At 38.4% G+C, this 27,644-nt stretch overlaps 4 protein-coding genes across 10 annotated transcripts in view; 1 reads left to right on the top strand and 3 right to left on the bottom strand.

Moving 5' to 3' along the window:
• Positions 1 to 7,979, top strand: part of hpca (hippocalcin) — a 39,397-nt gene extending 31,418 nt beyond the window's left edge. For all 3 annotated transcript variants that reach the window (XM_017453997.3, XM_017453998.3, XM_017453996.3), the window contains 2 exons: positions 5,351 to 5,456; positions 5,555 to 7,979. In XM_017453997.3, the coding sequence (XP_017309486.2) occupies positions 5,351 to 5,456; positions 5,555 to 5,652 (204 nt within the window). In that variant the 3' untranslated portion in view covers positions 5,653 to 7,979. The remainder of the gene's footprint in view (positions 1 to 5,350; positions 5,457 to 5,554) is intronic.
• Positions 7,884 to 17,773, bottom strand: tmem54b (transmembrane protein 54b). Of its 5 annotated transcripts, none has more exons than XM_017455301.3 (6): positions 17,649 to 17,773; positions 14,325 to 14,515; positions 13,966 to 14,025; positions 12,262 to 12,453; positions 10,459 to 10,605; positions 7,884 to 8,525 (listed from the first exon to the last, which is right to left on the bottom strand). In XM_017455301.3, exons 1-6 carry the CDS (start codon positions 17,725 to 17,727, stop codon positions 8,307 to 8,309), a joined length of 888 nt encoding a protein of 295 aa, XP_017310790.1. In that variant the 5' UTR covers positions 17,728 to 17,773; the 3' UTR covers positions 7,884 to 8,306. The 5 variants fall into 5 exon arrangements, with proteins under 5 accessions (XP_017310790.1, XP_017310791.1, XP_017310792.1 ...); XM_017455302.3 differs by having other exon boundaries at positions 10,474 to 10,605; XM_017455303.3 differs by having other exon boundaries at positions 17,580 to 17,738.
• A 1,743-nt stretch (positions 17,774 to 19,516) lies between these two features.
• LOC108256798 (gap junction beta-3 protein) lies at positions 19,517 to 21,753 on the bottom strand. Its single transcript, XM_017454023.3, has 2 exons — positions 21,656 to 21,753; positions 19,517 to 21,155 (listed from the first exon to the last, which is right to left on the bottom strand). The coding sequence occupies exon 2, from the start codon at positions 21,020 to 21,022 to the stop codon at positions 20,252 to 20,254; it is 771 nt and encodes a 256-aa protein (XP_017309512.1). The 5' UTR covers positions 21,023 to 21,155; positions 21,656 to 21,753; the 3' UTR covers positions 19,517 to 20,251.
• Positions 21,754 to 23,305: 1,552 nt separating this feature from the next.
• On the bottom strand, positions 23,306 to 24,780 carry LOC108257191 (gap junction beta-4 protein-like). The gene has a single exon (XM_017454731.3). It carries the CDS (start codon positions 24,709 to 24,711, stop codon positions 23,893 to 23,895), a length of 819 nt encoding a protein of 272 aa, XP_017310220.1. The 5' UTR covers positions 24,712 to 24,780; the 3' UTR covers positions 23,306 to 23,892.
• Between the last annotated feature and the right edge of the window lie 2,864 nt (positions 24,781 to 27,644).

The raw sequence follows: 27,644 nt of genomic DNA, 5'->3' as shown, positions 1-27,644 counted from the left end.
TTTTTTTTTAATAAAAGCTTCTGTTTTTGCTAAATACTAACTAACTAACTAAATACATACATACATACATACATACATATTTATTTGTTTGTTTATTCCCGAACCAGCAAATTGTCCTCACAATGTCCGATGTTTCTATTGAGATACAAAGCATACCTACACACTGGATGCACTACTACACATTTTACTTGTCCACCCATAATAATAATTTTAAAAAATGGTCATGTGAAATAATAGGTACATCCCATGGAAATGTCGGCTTATTTTGACATATTTGATCATCTTTGAAACAGTGCCTTTTAATAACATTGATATACTTGAACAAAACCACAAGGAAAAATAACTTTTTCAATCATTTATTCAACAGAAATATCAATAGCTGTGATAGTCTTCTGTGGAAAAAGTAAGTACACCCTTGGCCGCAGAAGTTGGTATTACCCCTTTAGCAGAAATAACTTTTTGTAGGCGTTTTGCATAATTGACCACCAGTCTTACTGGAAATTTTGACGACTCTTCCATGCAATATTCTTTCAGTTGCAAGATGTTTGAGGGTGTTCTTGCATGTTCTGCCCTTTTCAAATCCCCCACAATATTTCAATGGGATTCAAATCCAGGCTTTGTCTAGGTCATTCCATAACCCTCCATTTCTTCTTTTTGAGCCATTCCTTGGTGTATTTGTTAGGATCATTATCCTGTTGAAATGTCCACTTTCGGTTCAACTTTAACTTTCAGACAGATGGCCTCACATTATCTTCAAGCACTCTTTGATATGATGCAGAATTCAGAGTTGAATCAATGAATGAAGCTGTCCAGTCCCTGAGGCAGTGAAGCAACCCCAAACCATAACATTTCCACCACCGTGCTTCACAGTTGGTATGAGGTACTTCTCCTGAAAAGCTGTCTTTGGTCACTGCCAAACATGTCTGCTGTTACTGTGGCCGAACAACTCTATCTTTGATTCGTCTGTCCAGAGCGCATTATTCCAAAAAGGCCTGGTCTTTGCCTATATGCTCACTGGCAAACTGTAGTCTTGTGCTAATGTTCTTTTTAGACAGCTAAGACTTTTTCATGGCACGCCTCCCATGCAGGTCAAATCTGTGCAATCTCTTTCTGATTGTAGACGCATGCATATTGACACCATCAGTTACCATCACTTACTAGCAGATCCAGTGATGAAATTTTGGGGTTCTTGGAGACTTCTTTTTGGATCAGACATTCTGTTCTTGGGCTGAATTTGCCGGGACGGCCAGTCTTGGACAAATTGGCGTTTGATATCTGCACCATTTATAGATGATTTTCCGTACAGTGGAATAATTATAGAGCGCGTTTTTATCCTTACCGGTTCCAAAGCGCTTTACACTGGTTCTCATTCACCCATTCACACACACACTCACACACCAATGGTAGCAGAGCTGCCATGCAAGGCGCTAGCTTGCCATCGGGAGCAATTGGGGTTCAGTGTCTTGCCCAAGGACACTTAACCCTGGGATTAGTGGACAACCTGCTCTACCACCTGAGCCACAATTTGGAGATCTCTTTACAACCCTTGCCAGACTAATAGACATCCACATCCTTTTTTTTCTGAAGGCCTTACAGAACTGTATAGATCTTGGCATGATAACACCACACACCTCAAGAGCAAAGGGAACACCAGACACTAGATATGAGAGTGGTATAAATAAGACAGGTTCCATCTGCACTCCCTAAGGAGATCTTAATCACAGGCACCCATTCTTGAACACCTGATTCTAATTTTATGGATTTCAAGGGGTGATAAATGTAGGGGTGTACTTACTTTTTCCACATGACAGATCTGTTTTCTTGTTAATTTAAATCGTGAGAATTACTACAATTACACCTTTATTAATAGACACTGTTTCAAAGAGGATCAAATGTATACTTGTCCAAATATGTCAGAAAAACCCAACAATTTCCATGGGGTGTACTTATTTTTTCCACACGACTCTATATAGTCAACTAGTCATCTTTTCCATAGTTTCAGGACATATCTATTTTTAGGCTGCTTTATTTGTGAGCAAAGAACGCACCAAACCTCCTTAAATTTACAGTCATACACAGGCTACAAATTCAATTTCCAGCATCAGTGGTTTTTTAGGCTGCACTGTTAATGATGAAAGTAAATAAACCGGTGAAATAAATGTGCAAAATAATTACACTTGTGTGAAAAAGTGTGCAGCTCAGTTGAAAACATTGATTCTGAAACTGAGAGTGGCTGGCTCTAAACTAGCTGAGTGGGATTGGACAGTGATGTGCAACCTGCTGCTCTGAAAGCACTCTTTCACACAGTACTGGTCATAAAGGAATTCAGTCTGCCACAGTGCAAGTACCTTATTTCAATTTTATTTAGCTTCAAAAGACAACAAAAATAAGTGTTACAGGAACTAAGGAATTGGGTACGATTGGGATTAAAAAACAGGTTTGTACATACCTCTCCACTTCATGCAAAATGATTATCAGGGTGTTAACGATTCATTAAATCCCAAATAAAGAAGACCATTTCCAGTGTAGTCTTGTGCAATTGACTGTAGAATTGGCTTCATCTAGTCGGAAATATTAAGCAAGTACATTTAGTTTGCTTTCTGTACTACCTCCTGCATCTCTTCTGCGTCTGCATCAATGTTTTTTTCCCCTAGTACTCCTGACTAATCTCCACAGCGGCATACCTGATGTATATGATGGGTTTTATAATGAGATATTCTAGTCTATATGGATTTGTGTAATAGATTGGCAGGTCTGATTCACTAATTGTTGCCTGTCATAAGGCCATGTAGTTCATTAGATTAAATCTACCACCATCGAAAACTCGACTTTCTAAATGTAGACTCCATGCAGTCAGCCTGGCTTGCCATGATTCTAATAAAGGATGTCAGGCAAAGCTAACTGTATATTATCTTTGACTCTGTGTGCTGGGTCTGCTTTTGCGCGTGCACTCAGGTGTAGAGCTGAAATGCTTCGACTCGTTATTTCGCACTCTCATTTGTAGTGGGAGTTCAGGAGCCTTTGCCTGCAGCCCTGAGAGAGGGGAAGTGCTATTAGTATGTGCTCAACGTGCACAGCTTGTACTTAGCGGCAGTCAGACCAGGCAGTGCTCTGTGGTGAATAAAACCCCCTAGCCAAGTGACCTCAGTGAGCAGATTTATGTATATGTAGTGGGGGATGGTGGCAGCAGCAGTAGCAGCTATTATGCTGTTCCTTTACGGATTAGACGGTTAAATTTAACTGGGATTTATCCCTGCCTGTAGAATGTCAGGATTATCTGTAGGTTTATGGCTGTTACAGTTGGCCGGTGCGCCGTGATTACAGAGCTGTTTAATTTTTTATCATGAGCAGTGCTTTAATGTGGAGAGTGGTTGGAGAGGCACTCCACTCTACTGTATCATAAAAACACCGCACAGAGTGTGGAGATCGTGAGTTTGAATCATGAAGACGCCACAGCCATCCGTGACCAGGAGCAGAACTGGCCCTGCCCTCTGAACGGGAAAGACTGCATTCCTGTGTGTCCTGTTGGTCATTTATAAAACTACTTCACTGCACATTTCATTTATAAATCCTAATAAAGCTTAATATTATGTGCACCTGCACAAGCGTTAGGTCCCACCCATGAACAGTTATTAACACGCAGGTATTAGCACACACATTTTGCTCGTGATCTTATTTGCATACAGTATAATTAGGAGCAAGACTCTCAATCCATTTTTAGGAAACATTGGTGGAAAAGAGGGAAGTTTTTTAAAAATGTGAATAGTCTTGATATCTCATCTTGGAAGCATTTTACTAAGAGCCAAATGTTGGGCATCACTGATCACTTGCAAATGAATGAAATGAGTATATTTGATGCCATTCGTTGAGTGTCTTCACTGCAACATTGAGCATGTAATGTAGTCCATCTATGCAGTAGATTTTCATTGTAATGATCTCTTTGAGATCATTAGGTTTACTCCTAGTTCTCTGGTTTCCTTCCACCTCCAAAGCACATACATTTACCTCATTTGGCAGACGTTCTTATTGACTTACATTTATCTCATTTATGCAACTGAGTAATTGAGGGTTAAGGGCCTTGCCCAACAGTAGCCCAACAGTAGCTTGGCAGTGCTGGGGCTTGAACACCTGACCTTCTGATCAGTAACCCAGAGCCTTTAACCACTAAGCCACCACTGCCACTAGGTGAATTGGTGGCTCTAGATTGTCCCTAGGTGAGATTGGAGTCCCATTCAAGTTGTATTCCCACCTTACACCCAGTGTTCCTGGTATAAGCTCTGGATCTAGAGTGATCCTGGCCATAAAGAGCTTACTGAAGATAAATGAATGAATCTCTCTAGTTCTGTCTCCAAATAAAAACATTTTTATCTGAAAATGGCTCTTAAGGAAGTTATCATGTAGCAAAACACATTCACTCTTTAGCCAATGACAAAAGCACAAATGTGTGTAATGTCATTATGTTCAGGTGATCTGCCGGTAGAGTCACTAAATTGAACACACACCAATAAACATGTTTGCATGACCATAACCATGTACATGTACTACTCAGTATTCCACACAGTATTTCCACTCAAGTTTATTTTTTACAAATTCTCATGTGTACATGCGACGAATGGCGCTTACACTTTACATAGACTGTTTTGTGCATACACCGTGTTAATAACATTTTATGGCATTTGGCAGATAAACGAGGCCAAGCTAATCATGGGTTAGTTCTGGTATATAGAAGATGAAGTTGCTGGCTTCATGTGTCTCAGAAGAAGCATGAGTTGACCTTCACAAACCAAAAAAAAAGCGGAAGTGGATAGTTATGATGAATAGCTTTGGCCTACATAGGAATGTAAATGCAATGAAATAATGTGAGCACATGAAGTGAAGCTTGAGCACCGAACAAATGACTAAACCCGGCATAATCAGAATGAGACTTGAAATTAAGATAGTATACTTGAAATATGTGTAGAGAAACATGCATTGGGACAAATCCAAGAATTTTAATCAGAGTCCATAGCAAAGGTCAGAACACAATAATACAAGCCAATCAATTAAACGCAACTGAGGAAAGGGAAACTAGGAAGTACAATGAAATACAGTACAGTGATGCAAACTCGGGAAAAGGCTTAGAAATAAAGTAATTAATGCCATGGTAAGACTTTGCAAAGAACAGTGACACAGAGATGATATAAAAAGGCAAATTAACACAAAACAAGTGAATACATTCAGGCAACAAGCCAAAGACAGGATGGGGTGAAGAACAGAATGTAAAACAAACACTAGCACATGGCAAACCAACTACTAATGTTGGTATTGCTCTTCTCAACACTGTTTATTATCTTTATGTATAATGTCACAGGCAATCTATAAGATGGTGTCCTCTGTGATGAAGATGCCTGAGGACGAGTCCACACCAGAGAAGAGGACTGATAAGATCTTCAGACAAATGGACTTGAACAATGATGGTGAGATATGAAGCCGGGCTTGGAAAAGGTTTTTATTTATTTATTTATTTACTTATTTTTACCCCTCAAACGCTCCGCTTCTTGGTCTCTCCACACAGGTAAGCTCTCTTTGGAGGAGTTCATAAAAGGTGCCAAGAGCGATCCGTCCATCGTGCGGCTGCTGCAGTGCGACCCCAGCAGTGCCTCACAGTTTTGAGTCCTTTAAGAAACAGCCGCTCTGTGCATGAAGGTTCTCGTCTTTCATTGTTATTTGTGTTCCAGACGGAAGAGTTTTAAGAGAAAAGAAAAAGTACATCAGTTTTACTTTTAGTTTCTTTGAGAAGGGGCACGCATACACCCGAAGAACAAAGACAACACCCGCAAAGACGTCTTCTGTCTGCTGCGCTTCGTCTGTCCGTGTCTCTGAGGCCTATCGAGCGCTCGGCTCACGGTGTTTAGACATCGTACTCCAGGCTCCTGGTTTTGGGAAAGACCACTCCCTGGATATTGTGCATGCACTCACACTCCTCCCTGCCCTCAGCTCCCTCTCTCATCCTCACGTCTAGCTATCCGGTTTGAATTTTTTTCTCCTTCCTTTTTGTTTTCATATAGGTGTGTATATATATACATATATATGCATATACACAGTATATACACTTATAAAACATATTAGGAAGCTAGTGTAGATGCCATTTTACTCAGACAGTATTATGTAGCTCACGTAAGTATCCAAATCCATAAAAAAAAAATAAAAAAAAAACCTCCAGTAGACAGTGGACTGATGGTAGGATTTGTTTGCTTATGAATATTCATTTAGTACGAGAAGGTTGTAGATTCCTTCGTTTCATTTTGTTTGATTTTTACTTTGGTTTTGTACATATGTACTGTTTCTTCCAAGGTTATTTATTTGTTCTTTTTTTCCCCCGCATGTGGTGTTTTATCACATTGTGAAACTTGTTTTCATCTCTATGGAATCATCACTGTGGTGTAGTCTTCAGGTCTGCAGCAGTAAACCACTGGTGATCTTACGCTGAAGCAAGATTGAATTTAACTGCTGATCCGAGGTATGCAAGAGGTCCTTGTGGCGTCATTATCAAGGATTTGCAAAACTCGGAAGAAATATTTCATGACCGTAGTATTATAAGATTCCATCTGCCGTTCCATTTGAACCCAGATCCGAATCTTTATCGTTCTGAAGTCGTGATTTGCGTCCGGGGAAACATTCCATGGTGTTCGGAATCAGACGCATGTAGCACATGCGATTCGAGGCGCTCCGTGTGTATGTGTGAATGTGAGCGTGATGTGCGCATGATTTCTGTGCATGTGTGTGTGCTAACTTTATAGTATCACTTCGTGTCGTTAAATAAGGTATGTTTTTGAGGTAATACTGTGTTTTTGAGCCCCAGATTAAGTGGCAAGTTCCCCTACCTCCTGTACTTAACAGGTCCAATTTCATTACTACATCCAACCTGAAATTTGAAAATATCAAAAAATCAGTTCCATAATCTGACTCACACCTACAGTTAACTATTCTCATAAAGTTGATCCTTTATAAAGTTGCCAACAGTTTTGTATTCACGCCGGATATTTCAATTTGCCTAGGCTACTAACTGAGATACTTTTGTTTTTCCTTCCAATTTTTTAGCTACCTGCAACTGATTTTTTTTTATTGCAAAATATATATATATATATATATATATATATATATATATATATATATATATAAAAATAAAACACCAAGTACTCCTAAAATTGTCATTTTAAAATGCCAGAAAAGAATGCGCAATGATTTATGATCACACCTCACTCTTAAAAAAATTTGGTATTTTTTCTTAATCCAAAAAAAAAAAAAAGAGAAGAGAGGTTATCACAGTGAGCGCTAGCTCTAAGGGCTTGTTTCCACTCTTGATTGAAGGGGTGTATGAAAATATCACTGCTTTCATCTCTCTACTTGGTGTCACAACAACTGAGAGAAAATTTCATCTCCCCTCGGCAACGTTTCAATCCGCCGCCTACGTTTTTGTGTATGGTGATGGAGCTTCGGTCGCTCTTGTATCATTACACTCCCAGCTTTTTGTCTAACTTTCCAAGACATTGCTTCCAAATTTGTACTGAGACTGTACATGCTTCTGGACCCTTATTGCAATTTCTCTTTTATGTTGCATGAAAAGTTCATGTGAAGACATCATGATTGTTCCCTCCTTCTTTACTGAAATTGATGACAAATACATGTATGTGTTTAAAACTTTGTCTGGAGGTGATTTCTATGATGCTAATTGCATAGAAACAGAAAAGAGTTTGAGCAGTGTTAATGTTTTCTGATAGCTGATTGGTCCAGTTCATAGGGTTACATTATTTTACAGTATGTGGTGATGTGTTCTCATGGGGCTGACAGTTCACACACATTAATAAGAAGTTTATTAAAACTGACATCAGGAGCAAAATGTATTCACCTAAAATAAATACTTTAATCTGTTTAGCATGTCAATTTTTTTTTGCACATTAAATTTTGAAAAAAAAAAAACAAAAAAAAACACACAACAACAACAACAACAACGTTAAGACATTATAATTAAAGAAAATTAATGTACTCATAATTCACATCTGTTCTAACTGCAGGCACAAGCATATACAGCAAGCAGGATCACACATGGCAGGCAGCACACCAGGCTCCATGTTTCTCCATCCTGTATTTTACTTCCTTCAAGTGAAGCATTTTTAATTAATTTAAACCAGCCGACATGGTACACAATCAGTAAACGCTAACGGAATGCACCAGTTGCACGCAGGTATGCACTCCAGTTTTATTTCCTTCCTAACCTCCATTCAAGAAGGACCAGAGTTTGGTCAATGTAATACAAAGGCTTATAACTAGATCCAGAAGCTGGCCCGGTTGAGTGAGGCTCTGTTGAATGGAGACGAGGGTGCTCTGTTCTGGGCCGAGCGGCTGGAGCTGTAGGGCCGTGATGCTCGGAGCAGCTCATGCTGTTCTGGGGGGCGCACCAGCTCACAGTCTCTATGGCAACAGCGGGGTGGTGGTGGGACATGGCAGGGGATCACTGGGGGCACAGCTGCTCTGAGGGTCTCCACCTGGAAGAAAACACACAGATACACATACACACAGCCTTACAGTAGTGCTGCAGTATGACTCATGCATCACTGGCTGTGTATACGCCCAATTTCCTCAAACACATGGGGACACATACACAGAGGATTGCATGTGGGGTTGTTTTTTTTTTTTTTTAAATCACTATTTAAAAATATCAGTGTGCTAGATGGGTCAAAGCAGATGCCTCGTTTATCAAGATCACACAGAAAATAGTTCATTGGTTCTTGCACATTAAATTTTGAATTTTTGTACAGTCATTAAATTGAGATTAATCGAATTCACATTGGTAGGTGGTACACCCAAGTGGAAGTAATTAATCTTAATAAATCCCAACTGCTCAGTCACCATGTTCACGTCACGGATTGATTAGACACATCTTACACAATTAACCATGTTTGGTACATAAATGTCTCTTCAAAGAATACCCTAAAAAGAAGAACCTTTTCTGAAGCAGAAATAGTAGTCTCTTTAATACAACAAATATAAGGTTTAACGTTAGCAAATGTGCTTTAACCAAAAAAAAAACAAAAAAAAAAAAAAAAAAAAAAACACACCCAAACAATTGCACACTATGGAAACCCGTTCAATTAGCATAATTTTCTGAGGGCAGTCACTAGCCACAGTGACATTTTGAAAACCCATGATCGCTGTTCCACATCTGTTGTGCATCAGTGTAGGTGAACTGCAAGCAGGTTGGGCCAAGAGCAACGATGCATTCCAACATAATCATGATGGGAAATACTCTCTAGAACCCCAGCTTCTCTCTGAAATGTTTCTGTAGCCAAAAACTCTATAATTAAATGTCTTAAGCATGCACAAATATTGCATTTGTGTGCCAACTTGGATCCCAACAGATACAAGTAATTGGTTCTGAAGTGAGAAGCTCCAATCCCTGATAAACCACTCAGAGCTCACAGCTAAGAAATCAGTTCAGTCCCTAAAGATGTGTCAATGGGCACCAATCTCCAACCAATCAAGAACATTTGTGCTGCATTCATTAACATGCTAACTTGGTTAGTCTTTGAGCTGTAAGCCAAACCACAAACTATGTAATGCAATTAAACTAATTAAAATGTAATGAAATATATACTAATAAAAACTGATTGATGACATCAGTAAATCAGCAATTCCAGCCCCATGAAACACGACTTCATAAAGCTATCCTGATCCAACGCATTGTAACCGCAAGTTCATTTTGGAATGCTGGTATACACACAGTCTACATCATATATAAAAACAAAAAATATGTATGCAAAACTATGCATAAAAATAAGCATACATGATTTATTCATTAATAAGGGCCCTGGACCGTCAGTAGAACATAACTAGTGGGGCATTTGTGTGGTGGTGAAGATGGTTCAAGACACAAAATCTATATTACAATGCAATGATGCAAACATTGTTTAAAATACCTCAGGATTACATAAAGCCTTATCCGATAATAAACAAACAAAAAAATTATTTAAAAAAAATAATTTCCAAAATGAAGTTCTCTTTGCTGTCAGACAAAATTTAAGTGCAAGTTATATTCTAATCGCCACAATAATCTCCACTTGAAAACCTACATTTCTGTAATCAAATCAGTTTACCAAGCCTACGATTATAGGTTCATATAATACATTAATAGGGAATCCTGTCTGATATTTCAAACGCGACACAAACGCATTAAAATAAATAAATAAATAAATAAATAAATACATACATACATACATAAATAAAGTCATTATTTTTTATAGCCCAGAATATGCAACAAGGTCATTTGTAAAATCATGAAGTTATGGGAAGCTCAAGGGGGGGGGGTTTTACAAAATTGTCAGTGTATATTGTTACAGACAAACAAGATGTATGGAGGGAGGCTATGGAACTATAGAGGCTCATGAGTGAGGTGTATGCAGTACGAGTAATCACATGTACCATAGTGTTACACACTGGTCTGGTCTCGCAGTGTATTCTTGTTCTGCGACGGATGAAAGAGACGGACACGGCACAGCAGCGCCCTGAGACCACAAACTCCACCACACTCATTACGATCAGCGGCACCCACAGGATCAGCGTGGTACCCTGAGAGCACAGAGAGAGGAAACTGCTTACTGCGTGCGTGCCCACACATGATCGAAACGTTTGATAAAAAGCGGCCAATGTGCGCCAGCAACAATTTCAGCCATAGTGTAAGCAATCAGCTTGCATGGGGCTAGCCAATATGAAGTGAACAGAAGCGAAGAGCATCATTTCACAGTGATGAAAGACACGCTCTCGAAACAAGAGCCGTGCTGTTCTTGTGGAGAAGAGCTGCTGTGAGAGCACGCACAATTTGTTTCAATCAAACTTCCTGTAAGAGAAGGCAGGAAGAAGAAAGAGAAAGGGGGAAAGGAGAGAAGAGAGGGAGATTTCATGGTTTCAGTGGGTACATGAGTGATCCCCAGGAATGATACAGAATCACATAAGCAGCATCTTACCTGCAATGTTAAAAATGCAATTCATTCATTTATATTCAATTCCAGAAATATTGGCACCCTTCATGAAAATTATATACAAAATTAATACCACATGCAAGGAGTGATATTGAGTTAACATAGGAATGTTAAAAGGTTCTAATCTGGCCAAGTAAAATAAATAAATCAATCAAAATAATCTAAAATTGCAAATCATAATTGAATTGAAAAATAAAGCTAGTCTGTTATTCCACTAGGGGGCAAAATAGATCAATAAAGTCAGGGCCATATTCATGTTACAGACATCAGCTAATAATTCCTCAACAAGCTGACAATTTGACATTCCCAATTATGCAAGGAACTACACAGAAAACATAATCTGGCATTTCTGCTGGGTTTATTATTTTTGCTGGCAATGAATTTGGCAGTCTCTGCAACTCTTTTGTAGGTGATCCATGTTTAATTGGCTTACACATTAAGAATGTGCATGTTTCAGATAGATACTGATAAATGAACACATTTAAGAGGATTTGTCAGTGTGTTATACATTTACTAAACTGACTGCTTTTGCCCAGCTCACCTGACCTTTGACAATGTTCATTGAAAGTTTAAAAAAAAAAAAAAAAAAAAAAAAAGCGCAGTGTGTTTATATTTATTATATTTATAACAAATGATTTTTTTTGGAGAATATCAAACTAGTAGCCCTCTAGACTATTTTATCCCTTCAGGGACCATACACTCAAAAAGATAGGAGACCCCTGCTTTGTGGTATATAATTTTACCCCATATAGTTTATAGTTTTTGCCCCATGAAGGGTGTTAATAATTCTGGAGTCTGTGTATGCATATAAATGTTGTCACAATGCAAAAACCAGCATCTGTCAAAATTGTGTCATAACTAAGCATTTAGGAGTTGTGTAATGCCATTTTGTTTAAAGGATTAAAGACTATTTCTCTGATTTTCTTTGCCTCAGTAAAGCAGATAAAAATCGCAGAACATGAAGTGCATCACCATGGAAGTACTTCTCACCCAGTGCACCCCAAGGTCTTTCCCCAAAGATCTACTTCAGCCAAACTAGTTCACAATGTACACCCACTATCACCATATTATGTATAGAATAATCATGCATTTATTCACTTAACTGTATTGGACAAGGGAGATTACTATTACAACGTAATTTCTGGTTGGTTGCCTTTTTTAAAGAAACTAATGACTTATAATGGAACATATTCCCATAGTGACCCACTGTAATGCCAGACTGTTTACGGCCTGACCTGAGACTCACATAAATGCGTGTGGGGTCAAAGGGACACTCGAAAGTGATGCTGAAGTAGCTCATGTCATCAGGTAAGTTGCAGTGGAGCAGAAGCCCTTTCGTGCCATAAATGAACGTCCAAACCAAAGCAATGAGCAGCCCGACGACTGTAGCAGCAGCCAGCACGCCCCCTACCGCACTCAGCATGCACACCCACCATGTCTGAACAAACAAGAGGCATTAAGGTAAACAGATCAATGAGGCAGCTTTCTGCTGCTACACACCAAAGAGTTAAAACTTATTATTTCCTAATATTCAGACACTAGTACCACACAGATTGATTTATTCTGTTATTAGATAACATTGTTCCACTCTTTACATTTTATTTATAAAATACTATTAGAATATCTCATTATTAAGGACTATTAGAAAAATTTAAGCACTCTTCTGTTTTGATGATGTGATGACAGGTATTTTGCTACAACATAGTTTGAATTAGCTGTTACTATAGGTAATGATAACATTAATAAATTAGGTTTATATTAATGTATTTATTCCATCATTTATGTTACAGCTGTAACTATTGACAGTCATGCTGTAGAAAATTAATCACATTCTGAATGGACAATTTAACAGTGTTGTGGGAACTATTGTTGTAATCAACACACAACCTCTGTTAAACGAAAAATTATTTGACCATCATTCGGGTGTGACATAACACGCACTATATATACACTTAAAATTCCAGCACCCCGATGTAAAATGCCTTCTTGCATCCCGCTGACATGGCTGTTTTCACCAGATGGGCTAGTTTGACCAGATGGGCTAGTTTGAATATTTCAGAAACTGCTGATCTGGGCTTTTCACCGCCAACAGTGAGCTACTCTCCTCACCACAGTTGTAAAGCGTGGTTATTTGAGTTGTCGTAGCCTTATGGTCAGCTCAAATCAGACAGGTCTTTCTCCTCTGACCTCTCATTAACAAAGTGTTTCTACACACAGAACTGCCACTGACTGGAAGTTTTTCTTTTTGCTCCCTTCGGTCTAAAATCTAGCAACTGTTGTTAGGTATAAAAATTAATACAGGAGCTTCTGAAATACTCAAATCAGGGGAACCATCACCACCAGCCATTCCACAATCAAGGTCATGGAGATCACATTCTGCACACAATAAATCAGTGGTATTTATCCAAAAATAAGATATACATATATAATATAATATAATGTAATATAATATATATATTTGTATATTATATATATAAAACAATTTTTTTTCTCTGCAAACTTTGTTCTATGCTGCAGATTTTATTGCCTCTACATTTAAAAAACAAAACAAAAAAACACATTTGTTTAAATTCACCTGCTAAGCCACCATTTTGCTATACTCAATTTTATGTATACTGCCCCACGCCAAATTTACATACACCCAGCTTCATTTTTATGTATCAGATGTGGTACATAATTCGTTACTACTATTTAAAAAAAAAAAAAAAAACAACAACAACAAAAAAAACACAAATAAAATAAGTTACTTTACTGACTATTAGTGACTTGTACATACACCACAAGAGGGCAACAGCACAAATAAAACAAGCACCCAAATGCAAATTTGAAGTACAGCTGTGTCAAAAAGATAAACTGTCTGCAAGTCAGTGTTTTTATGAACAAACCATCATTATGATTAAAGAAGACTGAACAGCAGACAGCTTAACAGATTCCCTTTATTCAGGCTTACCAGGACTCTGTTCTTCTCATTTTTGGAAAAGACTATAGTGAGTATTCCAACCAAGATTCCCTGTGGAGACATTAAGGAGAGAAATAAAGGCTATAAAGAATTAAAAAAAAACAACAACAACAACAACAACAACAAAAAAAAAAAAAAAAAAAAAAAAAAAGTGATCATATACAAGGCATTCACCTTAAAATGGATTCAGAAAGGATGTGTATTTAGGGGACGAATCAATGAATCAAGGATCAGACAACCAAGTTTTCATATGGTCCTGATTTCAGTCAGGCTACACAGGACCAGTTAAAGATGTCTATTGGTGCTCAGTGGATAAGATGGAAGTGTTTGTTTGCTCTGGTATGTCTCACCACAAGTCCAGCCGTTAGAGCCAAAATGTTGGAGATGGCGTACTCCAGTGTCTGAGTGTCGAGGGTGATGTGCCTCAACACTGTGCCATGGACCAGGGCCGCCAACAGGAAATTCACATGGCCCACCAACACCATACAGAGACCCATCTTCATTAAAGACATGGGCTCATGAGGACGGGTAAAGGACACTCCTGGGACAGAAACACATGCACAAGCTGTTAACTGCTACAAACTGAGAAGTTTAAAAGAACGCTGCAGCATGTTTAATTTCATCTTCTGCATCAGTAATGCATGGAAGATTAGCACACAAGAATTTCAATGGAAGTCCTTGTTAAAAACAGTCGACTGAAAACTCCATTAAGTCCAATGGCAGTTGCTGAATTCCATATATAAAAACATGGAAAGTGTGCAACTGTATAACTCAAATTAACCGTTACTATTCGTATAAAGATCTTTGAAAGTGACAGACATGACAATCTAGTTTTATCAAAGTTTTGAATACTGGAGTAAAATTCATGCATGTGCAAACAGTGTCTGAATTTCCTGGAAGCAAAAGACGCCAGTTATGTGCTCACTGCCACTGCATTGACTATCTTAAGGATGCAGTGTCTGAATCGGCCATCCACTTCACTGACTGCCAACACAAACCTAGTAACAGCTCACTAATCACAAAAGTCCCATTTATGGTGATGACTGAAACATACCAGAAAACCAAGAAAGCACCGAGTCCCTTTCTAGGTGAAGTACTGACTTGGTGGCAGACATGGCTGGAATCAATAAGCTGAAGCCTCAAAACCCGACTAACATCCTCCAAAAGAGCCCGCTCTCTAATGCAAGGGTGTCCAGTCATATCCAGAAAGGGCAGATATGGGTGCAGGTTTTCATTCTAATCAAGCAGAAGACACACCTGAGTGTACTGAAAGCCAAGAACTGATTAAACATGTGGAATCAGGTGTGGCTCCTGCTTGATTGGAATGAAAACCTTCATCATGACTCACCCCTGTCCCTCATATGGATTGTGCTGTTGCTATAACCCAATAAGTTCATGCTCTCTTTGATAGGAGACGTGATCGTTGCTTGTTCAACAGAAGTATTGCAGTCTGTCCATTTCTAGAATTGAGAGGGTGAACTGGTTCCTAAAAAAAAAAAAAAAAAAAAAAAAACCCATCCCTTCCTTTCTGCATGCTAAAATCATCAGATGTATTTCATACTTTGCAACAACGACTGGTCCTTTTAAATGTTTCCATTGCCCCAGAACACTGATGCCTTTATTTTATTTAAAAAAAAAAAAAAAAAAAAAAAAAAAAAGAAGAAGAAATTTACCCTATATAGACAGGCATTTCAATTCAAAAAGGTCTACTCTTAGGCCTCTCTTTGGCCATTGGTGTTTTCAAAATGTAAGCAAGCAGCCTGGTCACTGGAAGCATTAGGATACCACTCTACAGATGACTCGTATCCATGCACCCTCACTAAGGAGCAGGCTTGTCAGGACATATCCAACTTCCTCTCATATACTGCAGCACTTGGTCTCAACATGAACTCAGAAAAGAGCTTCATCACACAGACACTAGTCACACAATTAAGACATGAAACATAGGAAAGCTTCAGCAAGGTACAGAAAGTCTGTGCTACTGTTGTCTGGAGATCACCATGCACTACAAGGTTCTACAAAGTTAACATCATGCTTTGCTGTAACCCCAGTGCATCAGTCATCTCTAAACATCATTCCATATAGGTTATGCAGATGATTCTCACCAGCCCTAGCAAATTACAAGGGGTGAAGGACCCATGTACCGGTGGTTCTACAAAAAGTTCTGCATAACAGATAGGGTTCCTTGTCCCTGGGCCAGCAAGAACTCAGAGGGCTCAAGATGGCGATGGCTGTAATGACAGCATTATTTATTGCCAATACTATGTCTAACGGCACTGTCTGGCAGTGTTTAAAAAGGTATGCGTGTGATGTTCACTGCCTCTGGCAGTTATCTAGGGTTCATTAAACCACAGTTACATACAGTACATTACTAGAGTTTTTAGTTCTTTTCTCAGTAAAGGGAAAAGTATCAAGAGTGTAATATTCATACACATGTGCTCAAAAACGATCTGTTCTTAGCCAGCAGCAGTTTTAAAATTATTATACTCTCTTTTTAGAGAGTAAGCCAGTCTAGCAACTTAAACTCATAAATGAAAGACAAATTCATTCAATTCCACTTCAGTTTAAAATATAGAATTACCTGCAGGTCACAGCTACCAGCAGACACACTTAATACAGGCTTTAATGATCAGTTTTAAGTTTAGAAACAAGCTAAACTATTGAGTCACTGCATAGCCAGCTAAATACATAGATAATTGCCTATAAACAGCACAAATCTAGAACCCTAGAAAACAGAATGGCTTGATTCTTTATTGTATTTAACAAGGACTATTACAATAGGAAGTTCAAATGAATGCAATTTAACTGGTTTGTTGAGTAGAACAGATGACACAGCAATTCAAAACACAATAAGGAGAAAGTTTATTGACGTCCTTATTAGTCTAAGGACGTCACACTTCATACCCGTCATAAATTAGGCAGAATATCTCCCACTGGTTCTGGCAGTAAACTGCTAAAGCCCTGAACTACAGAAGTGAGACTATGTGGATTATTTTCCGTCCAAAAATCACAGCAAAATCAGGACAGGAAGTCTAGTATTGATCCCACAGTGAGGTCAGGATAAAGACTGCTGCATCAAAAATGTCATCTCTATTAATCATTACACACCCTCAGTGAACATAGTGTGCTATTCAGCCTTAACTGAAAATGTTCATTTCATTTCTGGGAACAGAATATTAGATGACCAGTGAATATTAGAAGAAACTTGAACAGTGCAGGTAATTATTAAGTGCATTGGGAGAATAAAAGAGAGCAGGCTGTGTTTGTTTTAGTGCAGTGGTTGCAACACAACTTTGCACACAGTTACAAAGTGTACCAAATGAATCACAACACAGATGCAGGTTCTGCAGCATTTATCTAGAAGAAATCTAACACAATAAAGGGAATAAAGTTTATCAAACTGATTTGCAGCAGCTTTTGTTTACAAAATCTGCTCCAGAACCATAACAATACACCCCCCTCCTTGAGTGTACTCTTAAATTGTTGTTTGGCTTTAGTAAATTACTGATCAAACTACCTTGAACAGTGACTCTAGTACTTCATTTGAGTTAAGATGAACATCCCACGCCAGTAATCAGTATTTTGGGTATATGTTTAGTGCTCACCTGAATGATCCATTTTATCCTGAGTCTTCAATGGCAGTTAAGACATCATAAATAAAGTTATACACAAACCTCCCAAACGACGACGGAAATGTACACAAAGCTTCACATGTGAGGCTCCACACCAGACCACAACCATGCTGAGTGGCATGCAGACTCAGCGGCTATAAATAGTGCGCATGCGCTGAAGACGCCTTTTTTTTTCCATGTCAGACTAGCATGTTCGCTCTGTTGACTGTTGATTTGTGATTTTAAAAAATATATATTTTTTAGTGATACACTAAAATGATTCGAATCTTTCAGTCAATGATTCACTCAGGTTCAGGTTCAAAAATATTTAAGTGACTCCTAAAGTTTAAAAAAAAAAAAAAAAAAAGTTTGTGCCGCCTAACGTTTATTATCATTCTGTCTAAAATAAAGTGTGTGATGATTTCAGCATTAGGATAATAATGTGTGACTAACTCTTGACTCTTGCTGTGATTTCATATAGTCAGTTAGCTACCTATAATTTAAGGATTTTCCCACATTTGATTATTTACAGTTATTTTAAGCATGCATATTTGGCCATTTAAAAAGACATATTAAAAAATTATTTATTTTGATGCCTTGTATTTTTATGCCTTCACACAGATGTATTTAGATATGTGAATGCTTCTGTAAATTTCTTTAAAGCACACTTATTGTGGTTTTGAAACGTGCCTAATTTTGTTTTAGAGGTCTCATGCAATAGATTTACATGCATCCAAGGTAAAAAATAAATAAATAAATAAATAAATAAATAAATAAACACTTTAATGTGTTCATAATTTGCTGTATTACCTTTTTCCCCCAGTGTCAAAAATGACTCATTCAATGGTCAGTACTAAAGGATTTATTCTAAACTCCTCCTTTCAGAGAGAATACTCTGCTCTGATTGGTCACATGTGCCAGTCTGTTGTGATTGGTCTACTGCTGTCAGCGAGCAGCCGATGTAGAGCAGAGGTGGGGCTTTTTGTTACAAACCTAAGTAGGTCAGTACAGGAAGTAAGTCTGGAATTACTAAAGACTCCTTTCAGCTGTTCAGAATCGGTTTCTTCTTTTGGGAGTCAAACTCTGTTTGTCGTGCACTTTGATTTTTGAAACTTTTTACATTCACAAACAGCTCTATAATACACTACATGAAAGGTAATATTTGAAAAACCATAATAGGTGCACTTTAATTATGCACTTCGTATCATACCCCTCACATTAAGAACATATCGTTCTTTTTTTTAATCTTGCAGTTCATTTAGCACTTTTGCCTTGTACCTCCAGGGTTGGGGATTTTAATCCCAGCTCTGGCCTGTGTTTTGCATGTTCTCCCCGTGCTTTGGGTGTTTCCTCTGGGTACTCCGTTACTCAGTGCAAACGACATGTGGTGTAGGCTGAATGGCATCTCTAAATTGTCCACAGTGTGTGATGTGTGTGAGACCGCGCCTTACGATGGGTTGGCACCCCATCTAGGGTGCCCCCCCCTTGTGCCCTGGGACCCTGTGTAGGACAAGAGATACATGGAAAATGGATGCATGGATGAGTTATGGCTTAATTAAACTCAGTTTAAACACCATCTTAAACTCATTCTAATAATTTGGTGGAAGAGGAGGATGATTTGAGTCTTAACGAAAAGATTTTGACTGTACATCTGCAAAACTGAATGAACCTTAAACCAGCACCACTGCTCCAGATAATCAGTCTACCTGAGTACACGGATTAGATATGGCTGATAAATCTTGAACTTGATTTCCTGCAGATCCTTCTGTACTTTCCCTCTCAAATGCACATATTTGGATACTAAGAAAAAGCATATATACACTGCTCATCACATGGTGGAGAAGACAATCTGTTTCTTTAAAAGAATTTAATAAAATTGTAAAATAAATAAATAAACAAATAAAATAAAATAATAATAATATACAGCATACTTAGTGTTAGAGGATGCCCCCTTCTGTTTTATGTTTTAACAGAAGCACTTGACATTTTTCTCTGTAATACATAAAAAGACACAAGTAAATGATAAATTGTTTACTTGTTTGATTTATTGTTTTATTCATATTACAAAAAGTGTCCACTATCGTCTTCTGGTAGCTTATAAACAGTGAAGACCAATAACTACAATAAATCAATTTAATAATAATAATAATAATAATAATAATAATAATAATAATACATTTATACATTCTAATTTTGTGTCCAAAGTGCTTTACCTGATAAATGATCAAACAAATTATTCTACACTCATATTATGTATGCTAATCAGTATTAATGTATTAGCTTTAAATATATAATAATTACTACAAATCATGAAAAATAAGTTGTATGATTCAAATATTAGAGAAAAATGCAAGAATTATGAACAGATTTGGATACATAAGTACATTTATATATAAAACTGTATTTATAATATTTTCTGGAACACTCTTCCAGATTTTAGGGATGATATTACAAAAACATTTTCCACCAGCTGAGCTGGTGTCTCTGACATAATAATGTTCATAATAAATGCTAATTAATTACTTTCACTTTAGTATAGTAACATTAGCATATTTACTTGGCCAAAACAGTTATATAATAGTACAATCATAAAAATCAATAACAACTTAACTTCAAATAACAATTTTGTGTATTAAAATGATATCTTTTGCTTGAGTCTTTCATTTTTAAGATTGCTTTTCTACCTTCTCAGGACATGCTAACTTGTAGTCTATTGTATTCATTGGCATATTACATTCATCACATTCTGACTCTGCACACCTCGTGCGTCTGGTGACGTGGCTCTCTTTGTGGGTGAGATGCAGAATGTGCATGGCAATCAAGTAGAAGATCTCTGCCACGTTCAGTATTATGCAGAGAGCTGAGGCCCCTACCATGAAGTACGTGAAGACCCTTTTCTCAGTGGGTCGTGCTATGTAGCATGTCACCTGTCTGCAGGGTTCGACATCACACACCACGCTGCGAGGCATGTCAAAGTTGTTGTAGATTATATGCAACAGGTAGAGGAATCCCACCTCTACACCCGTCTTGACAAACAGGCTAATGAGATATGTCCACCACAGACCGCCATGTTTCTGCCCAGGATTGTCATAGAGCTTGGCCTCGTCACCATGCGTGAGGCGGTATTTGCGCTCACGATCTTCACGGTACCACACATGCATTACAACCAAGAAGGAAGGGCAGGTGACAAAGATGAGCTGTAAGGCCCAGAGCCGTGTGTGTATAATGGGGAAGAAGTAGTTGTAGCAGGCATTGGGGCAGCCAGGTCTTTTGGTGTCGCAGTCAAAATCTTTTTGGTCATCGACCCACACACGCTCAGCAGCCACCACAAACACCATGACACGGAACACGAACACCACAGACAGCCAGATGCGTCCAAAACCTGTGGAGTATTTATTCACCCCACTGAGGAGGGATTCAAGAGTCTTCCAATCCATCTTATGTGGGTTAGAAAAGTTTCGAGAAGCTACAGTCCAAGATTATTCTGTTCTTTAGGGAATCAATGAAGCTGTAGAAGTTACCTTCTGAGGGTACAACTGATTGACAGCAGTCATAGGAAACCTTTATAAACTAATACAAAAAAAAAAAAAAATCTCATTATTGCACACCGCAGTTACAAAATAGTTCAATAAAATTTCAAACAGTTTTGATTAAACAATGATCAACAATATTTTAACCTAAATATGTAAACTATATCAGTTCCTACTGGAAACTATTATTAAAGTCCACTACTATTAGAATACAAGCATTAATCACATCACAGGTTTCCAATGCTGGTGCCAGAGTACTCTCTTCTACACATTTGAGTGTTTTTCTTCCTCTAAGAAACCTAATTCAACTAATCAGCTAATTAACACCACAGTCTGAGTTGAATTAGGTTTGTAAGAGCAGAAAAAACACCCAAATGTAAAGGACAGCGTGTACTCCAAGACCAGGGTTGGAAAGCTGCGGATTACAAGACCACTGCTGTCTTTTTAATACCTAAGAAAATGACATACCAATGTGTGAAATCCCAATTTTATTTTGCATAAAACAATATACAGACAATAAAATTAGCCAAGGTGTCATACCTATAATGTTGTTTGATCCACCGATTTAAGTCTGATTACTAGATCTTTTTAACCTGCTCACCAGCTCACCAACTCCCTCTCAAACATCTGTTCTCTCTTACACTGAGTAGTAGCAATTTGTGTGTCCACAGGTGTTTCAGAAAGAGGTGTGGTTTCGGCACTTTAAAACTTTATCTTGACATTGCCTTGATATGGGAGAAAACTTTTAAAGCGACATAACAGGTCCACTATAATACAGTTTTGGGTAAAAAAAAAAGACAATAATGCCGTGCATTATCTTTACTATATTCAGTTGGATTTATCAATCTAATACATCCTATAATGGGGCATGGTGGCTTAGTGGTTAGCATGTTTGTCTTGCACTTCCAGGGTTGGGGTTCAAATCCGACCTGCACTGTTTTGTGCATGTTTACATGTTCTGCTTGTGCTTCAGGGGTTTCCTCCAGGTACTCCAGTTTCCTTCCCCAGTCCAAAGACATGCATTGTAGGTTGATTTCCAGATTGTTGACAGTGTATGAATGTGTGTGCAATTTTGCCCAGCAATGGATTGGCACCCTGTCCAGGGTGTCCACTGCCTTGTTCCCTGAGTTCCCTGGGATAGGCTCCAGCCTTCCCCGCATCCCTATGTAAGATAAGCGCTACAAAAAATGGATGGAAACATTCTATAATAATATACATTCATATAAATATAAATATTATTACAGACTTTTACTGTACATGACAGCATCCCTTTCAGGCCATCAAGATGTTTTTATAAAATGCACTACTTCACAACGAATTAGCTTGGAAACAAAAAAATGTTTTGTATCAAGTGAAAAACTTTATCATTGATATTATCACATCCTGTGTGACTGTACTGACATGGAGCTTATCTGAGTCCATAATTGTGAAAGAATATTTATCTTTATTTTGGTGCCTGGCCACTCCAGCCAACCTCCTTCAAGTGCTTATGACTCAAACATGAACTGGATTGACAGATATGGTTTCTTTATTTACTCAAGAAATTAACCTTTATAACAAGAAGTCTGAGCTTGAACACGCATACAATGTGCCATAAAGCTAATGTGCTATTATTTTTGAATTACATATGAGTAATATAGGATGAGACAGGCAGAAATGTGCTGATTAATCAGAATGTTTGTTTTTCAGGGAGTTTCTTTTAAAACTCCTATTGTTAAATGATCTGATAATGGGTGTTGGGTTTTCCATTGAGCTTTTTAAAAACACACACACACACACACACACACACACACACACACACACACACACACACACACACACACACACACACACACACACACACACACACACACACACACACACACACACACACACACCTCTGCACATGCCCTGCTGCACCTGCACTGCTTAGTTCAGCTCTGTCAGACAATCAGGCAGGTTTTAGGATGGTAAATCATCACTGTCATTCTTATTCAGTTTGTGTTCAATTCATTTACAGGCCATGTGTTATATACTCATATAACTAATGAGTTATGCTGGTCTAATCTGCAACGAAAGTAGCCTGTCCTATTGGCACTGACCCTTTTGGATGTTTATTAGACCTAGTTACCAGAAAATGTGTTTAATACATTTTGATTTTCTTAGTTGTTGCCAAATGGCACAAGAAATATGTCAGTCTGCACACCATAGTATCATATTTATAGTTTAGTTTTATTGCATTCATTCATTTATACATCTTCAGTAACTGCTTTATCCTGGTCAGGGATACACTCGGGAACACAGGGTGTGAAGCAAGAGAATTCAAACCGGATACAAGTCCATTTCCAGGCACCAGGCACACACCTAGCCACACCTAGGAGCAGTTTTAGCAATCCACCTACAAGCATGTTTTTGGATGGTGGGAGAAAACTGGAGAACCCGGAGGAAACCCACATGGACACAGTGAGAAATGTAGAACTTCACAGAAACAGTACACACAAATAGTAAACACAAAGAGTAGAGCTCTGTTGTGTTACAGTAGTTCCATAAATAGTATAATATGAGATGACATCAAATACAAAATCAGTACCACTTCATCTAATCATTATGTTTTTTTAATAAAACAAACAAGAACTTAAAAGCAAGTAAGCAAGGTAAATAAGCTTAAGAAATGGGATAAAAATTCATGCTCATACTCGTCCTCTATAATGACAGATAATTTTATATAGATTGCTATTGATGACATTGATGGATACAATATTGAATAAACCACATATTTGTTCATCTTTGTTGATCATTTATGACAAGGCTAAGACGTACGCAGGAGTGCTAATGTCCTTGGATGGAGGATGACTGTTAGCTTTGTCGAACAATGACTCCTCCACCATGTTATCCTGATTATGTTTGCTAGCCTGAGAAGAGATTGTTGCAATACGTCTCTCGCGTTTGTTGAGTTTGTGCGAGACAGCACATTCATGGCAGCGCTTAAAAATGAGGTACAGTATCTCACAAAGGGTCAGCAAGATACAGACCAAGCTGACCACCACTAGGAAGATGGTGAATATGCGCTTCTCTGTAGAACGACTGATGTAGCAGTCAGTCACTTGAGGACAGGGAGCCTCTTGACATCTCACCAGCAAAGGAAAGAAGGTGGCTTCGTAAATGTAGAACACAAGAAAGACGAACATGGCGTCCACTGCCATCTTGAAGATGAGGCTGAAGAGATATGTCCACCACAGCCCCCCTCGCTTCTTGCTGGTGTCTCTGTAGAGATGAGAACAGCCCTCACCATACTTCAGCTGGTGCTTACGCTCACGGTCGTCCCTGTACGCCACATGCAGGACCACCAGGAGAGAAGGGCACGTGACAAAGATGAGCTGGAGTGCCCATAGACGAGAGTGAGATATGGGAAAGAAATGGTCATAACAGACATTGTGGCAGCCTGGCTCTCTGGTGTTGCAGTCAAACTCCTTCTGCTCGTCACCCCACACCTTCTCGGCAGCGACCAGCAGCACCAGCAGACGGAAGATGAACACCAGGGACAGCCATAAGCGACCAAAAGCTGTCGAGTACTTATTGACGCCACTGACGAGGCCCTGAAGAAATGCCCAGTTCATTTTCACGCTATTGTGTGGTTGCTTCCTAACACTTGCTCCGACTGCCTGAGGTGTGTCAGTCACTTCAGCTATTATGTGGACAAAGTGTGACCAACCCAGTGAAGTAAGTAAACACAATAGTGCAAGTGTATGAAAGAGCAAGAGATAACAAGCAAACACTGGGCCACCTTGCTAACTTGTGCCAAGTGTCAAAACGTGGACATTTCTTCTGGCCATACTGTAAGCTCTCTGTTATCAAATTAAATAAAAGTATTTTTGAAGATTTTGGTACTAGGCAGGGTGAGGCAAGAGATTTTAGTCTTGCCTAGGCTATGTTCCTGCAAAGATCATGTGGGGTAAGGAGTCAGTTTAATAAACACTGTGGTAAAAAGTCAGTCTGCATAAAATTGTCAAAAGATGTCTAAAGCCTTTCCTCACACAGTCAATGTCATGCGTTGATCAAATGAATAGATAAATACTTGCCCTAGTGAATCAAATAACAGCATACCACAGCCTGTTAGGAAGCTGGGGTCAGACATGATACAGTGCCCCTGGAGCAGAGAGGGTTAAAGGCCTTGCTCAAGAGCCCAACGGTGTCAGCTTGGTATTGCTGGGGCTTGAACCCCTGACCTTCCAATCAGTAACCCAGAGCCTTAACCACTAAGCCGCCACTGCCCCACACCTGTTCTTTGCATATATTTACTTACGGATGGTCATAACATTATCCAAAAATAAATGTAGCCTGCAAGTCAGGTATAAAACATGAAAAGCGAACAATTACAATTTTTTCATTTATTAACAATGAATGACAGATCACATTTTTAACTATTTACAGTTACATTTAATGTTGTGTAACGTCCATGAGATAATTTGGTTCCTATTAGTTCACTTTCATTGTAGCAGCTATCAACAGTCGTTCCCTCACCTGCCTCATATTTTTCTCCCTTTTGATGTTAATAAGACAAAGAAACAAAGCTTTTCATGTAGCAGAGAAACTAGAATGTGCAAAGTCTTCTGTCCCTGTGCAGAAAACTTACTGACCTTTACAACACGTTCACACTGGAGACTTCTTCCACAAAACCCCTATCTTTACAGAAAACCTCACCATGTCACTAATTTAAAGGTTTTATTTGTTAAATAAAAATTAGTTTTGTAAATTCATTTATTATTTGGTTTAGGTTATGTAGAATGCCACCATACAAATATCTGATACGAGATATATCTACTATCAGAGCTCTGCTGTTTTAATGAAGGGTATCTACATGGTGGCTTTATAACACATTCATAGGCATTGTATTGCATAAATGTTTTATAAAGCAGTGCAGGAGAACTTGTCAAAATGAGTAAAATGATATAGGAAGTTTTATGCAACGCTGTCTTTACATGGAGAACAACAACCATCACATATAATTATGAGCTGACCAATTGAGATACTGTATTACTGTACAAAAAAAAAATCCAATTCATGATACTTTAAGAAAATTGTGCTTCAAAGTTGCATTAACTCTGTTGTGTAACTGTCTAGTATGCTTCAATACAACAGTTATTTCTGGTCCACTAATTTGATTGGACAAGCAGCATTCCAAGCATGCTGATATTTTGTATAAATACAAATTGTACACAGTGATGCACTGTTTGTATCACTTTGTTTGTCTTTGCTACATTTGCTTCAGTACAACAGCAATATTGCTCATGTGATATTGCTTAATTAATAAATAATGTCCACTTGAACCTAATGGGGATTGGCTAGTAGGTGGATTGACTATGCTTAACTGCCCCTAGGTATGAATGAATGTATAAATGTGTGTTTGCATGGTGCCCTGTGATGGACCTTTGTCCCAAACTGTATTTTTGCTTGTCACTGGGGTGGTACCTTCAAGACCATACCTTTTATACCTTTACTGTGTATCTACAACATGGTAATGTGAATGTAGTGTACTTTCAAAAATGATTTAAGGTACATAATTGGAGCTTGACGGCCACTCTTGTACCTTTTATTAGCTTTTGGAGTAAAGCTTTAAAGGTACATCAGTGGTCCAATACAATATATTCACGTTTCCAGTAAAAGATGTACCCTTGATGGTACCATGCCAGTGACAAGCAAAAGCACATACGTACATACAGTACATTCATTCGCACCTAGGGGAAGTTTAGCATAGCCAGTCCACCTACAGGCATGTTTTTCGGAGTTGGGAGAAAACCAGAGAAGCCAGAGGAAACCCTTGAGGACACTGGGAGAACATGCAAAACACACAGACAGGACCTGATCTCTGGCTTGTACTGGGGACCCTGGAGCTGTGAAGCAACCACATTACCCACTACACCATCGTTCATTAGATTCCAGTGGACATTATTAAGCAATATCACACGAGCAAGAGTGCTGTTGTACGGAAGCAAGAGCACTGTTGGCTATTGTAGCAAAGACAATAAAGCGGAGTGATACAAACAATGAAATGTACGACATTTTTGGTATACTAAATACCAGCGTTATCGGAATAAAAGGAAAGATTAGTAGTGTACAGCAGGTTTTCATATACACTCTCAGAAATAAAGGAGCCAAACTGCACTTTTCTTTGTCAACAGTGTGGTACCATGAAGGGTGGATCATCTCTACCTTTAGTGTGTATCTTTCATCTGGGATGGTGCATGTTATGTATCTTTAATAACATTTTATTAACTTTAGAGATACATCAGTGGTCCATTTATGTAGCTACAGTACCGGTCCAAAGTTTGGAGACACTTGACTGAAATGTTTCTCATGATCTCCCCAAAAACCTTTGGATCTGAAGGTGTACGATTAAATGTTTGAAATCGGTGTTGTAGACAAAAATATCATTGTACCAGCATATTCATTTCTTTCATTAGAAAACTAACATTTTATTTACAAAATTTTCCTCTTTTTTTTTTTTTTTTTTTAAATTTATGACTTGGAGCGAAACATTCCGAAAAGCAAC

Source organism: Ictalurus punctatus, chromosome 24, assembly GCF_001660625.3.
Source record: "Ictalurus punctatus breed USDA103 chromosome 24, Coco_2.0, whole genome shotgun sequence".
Lineage (NCBI taxonomy): Eukaryota > Metazoa > Chordata > Actinopteri > Siluriformes > Ictaluridae > Ictalurus > Ictalurus punctatus.
Note: the sequence above shows the minus strand (reverse complement) of the source record. Positions and strands in the feature narration are given on the sequence as shown.

Coding starts and splice junctions, on each gene's coding strand:
- tmem54b (XM_017455301.3), bottom strand. CDS start 17,727: ATGCCACTCAGCATGGTTGTGGTCTGGTGTGGAGCCTCACATGTGAAG. Junction 14,026..14,324: donor CTCTAACGGCTGGACTTGTG/GTGAGACATACC, acceptor ATGTCTCCACAG/GGAATCTTGGTTGGAATACT. Junction 8,526..10,458: donor GACCAGTGTGTAACACTATG/GTACATGTGATT, acceptor GTTTTCTTCCAG/GTGGAGACCCTCAGAGCAGC.
- LOC108256798 (XM_017454023.3), bottom strand. CDS start 21,022: ATGGATTGGAAGACTCTTGAATCCCTCCTCAGTGGGGTGAATAAATAC.
- LOC108257191 (XM_017454731.3), bottom strand. CDS start 24,711: ATGAACTGGGCATTTCTTCAGGGCCTCGTCAGTGGCGTCAATAAGTAC.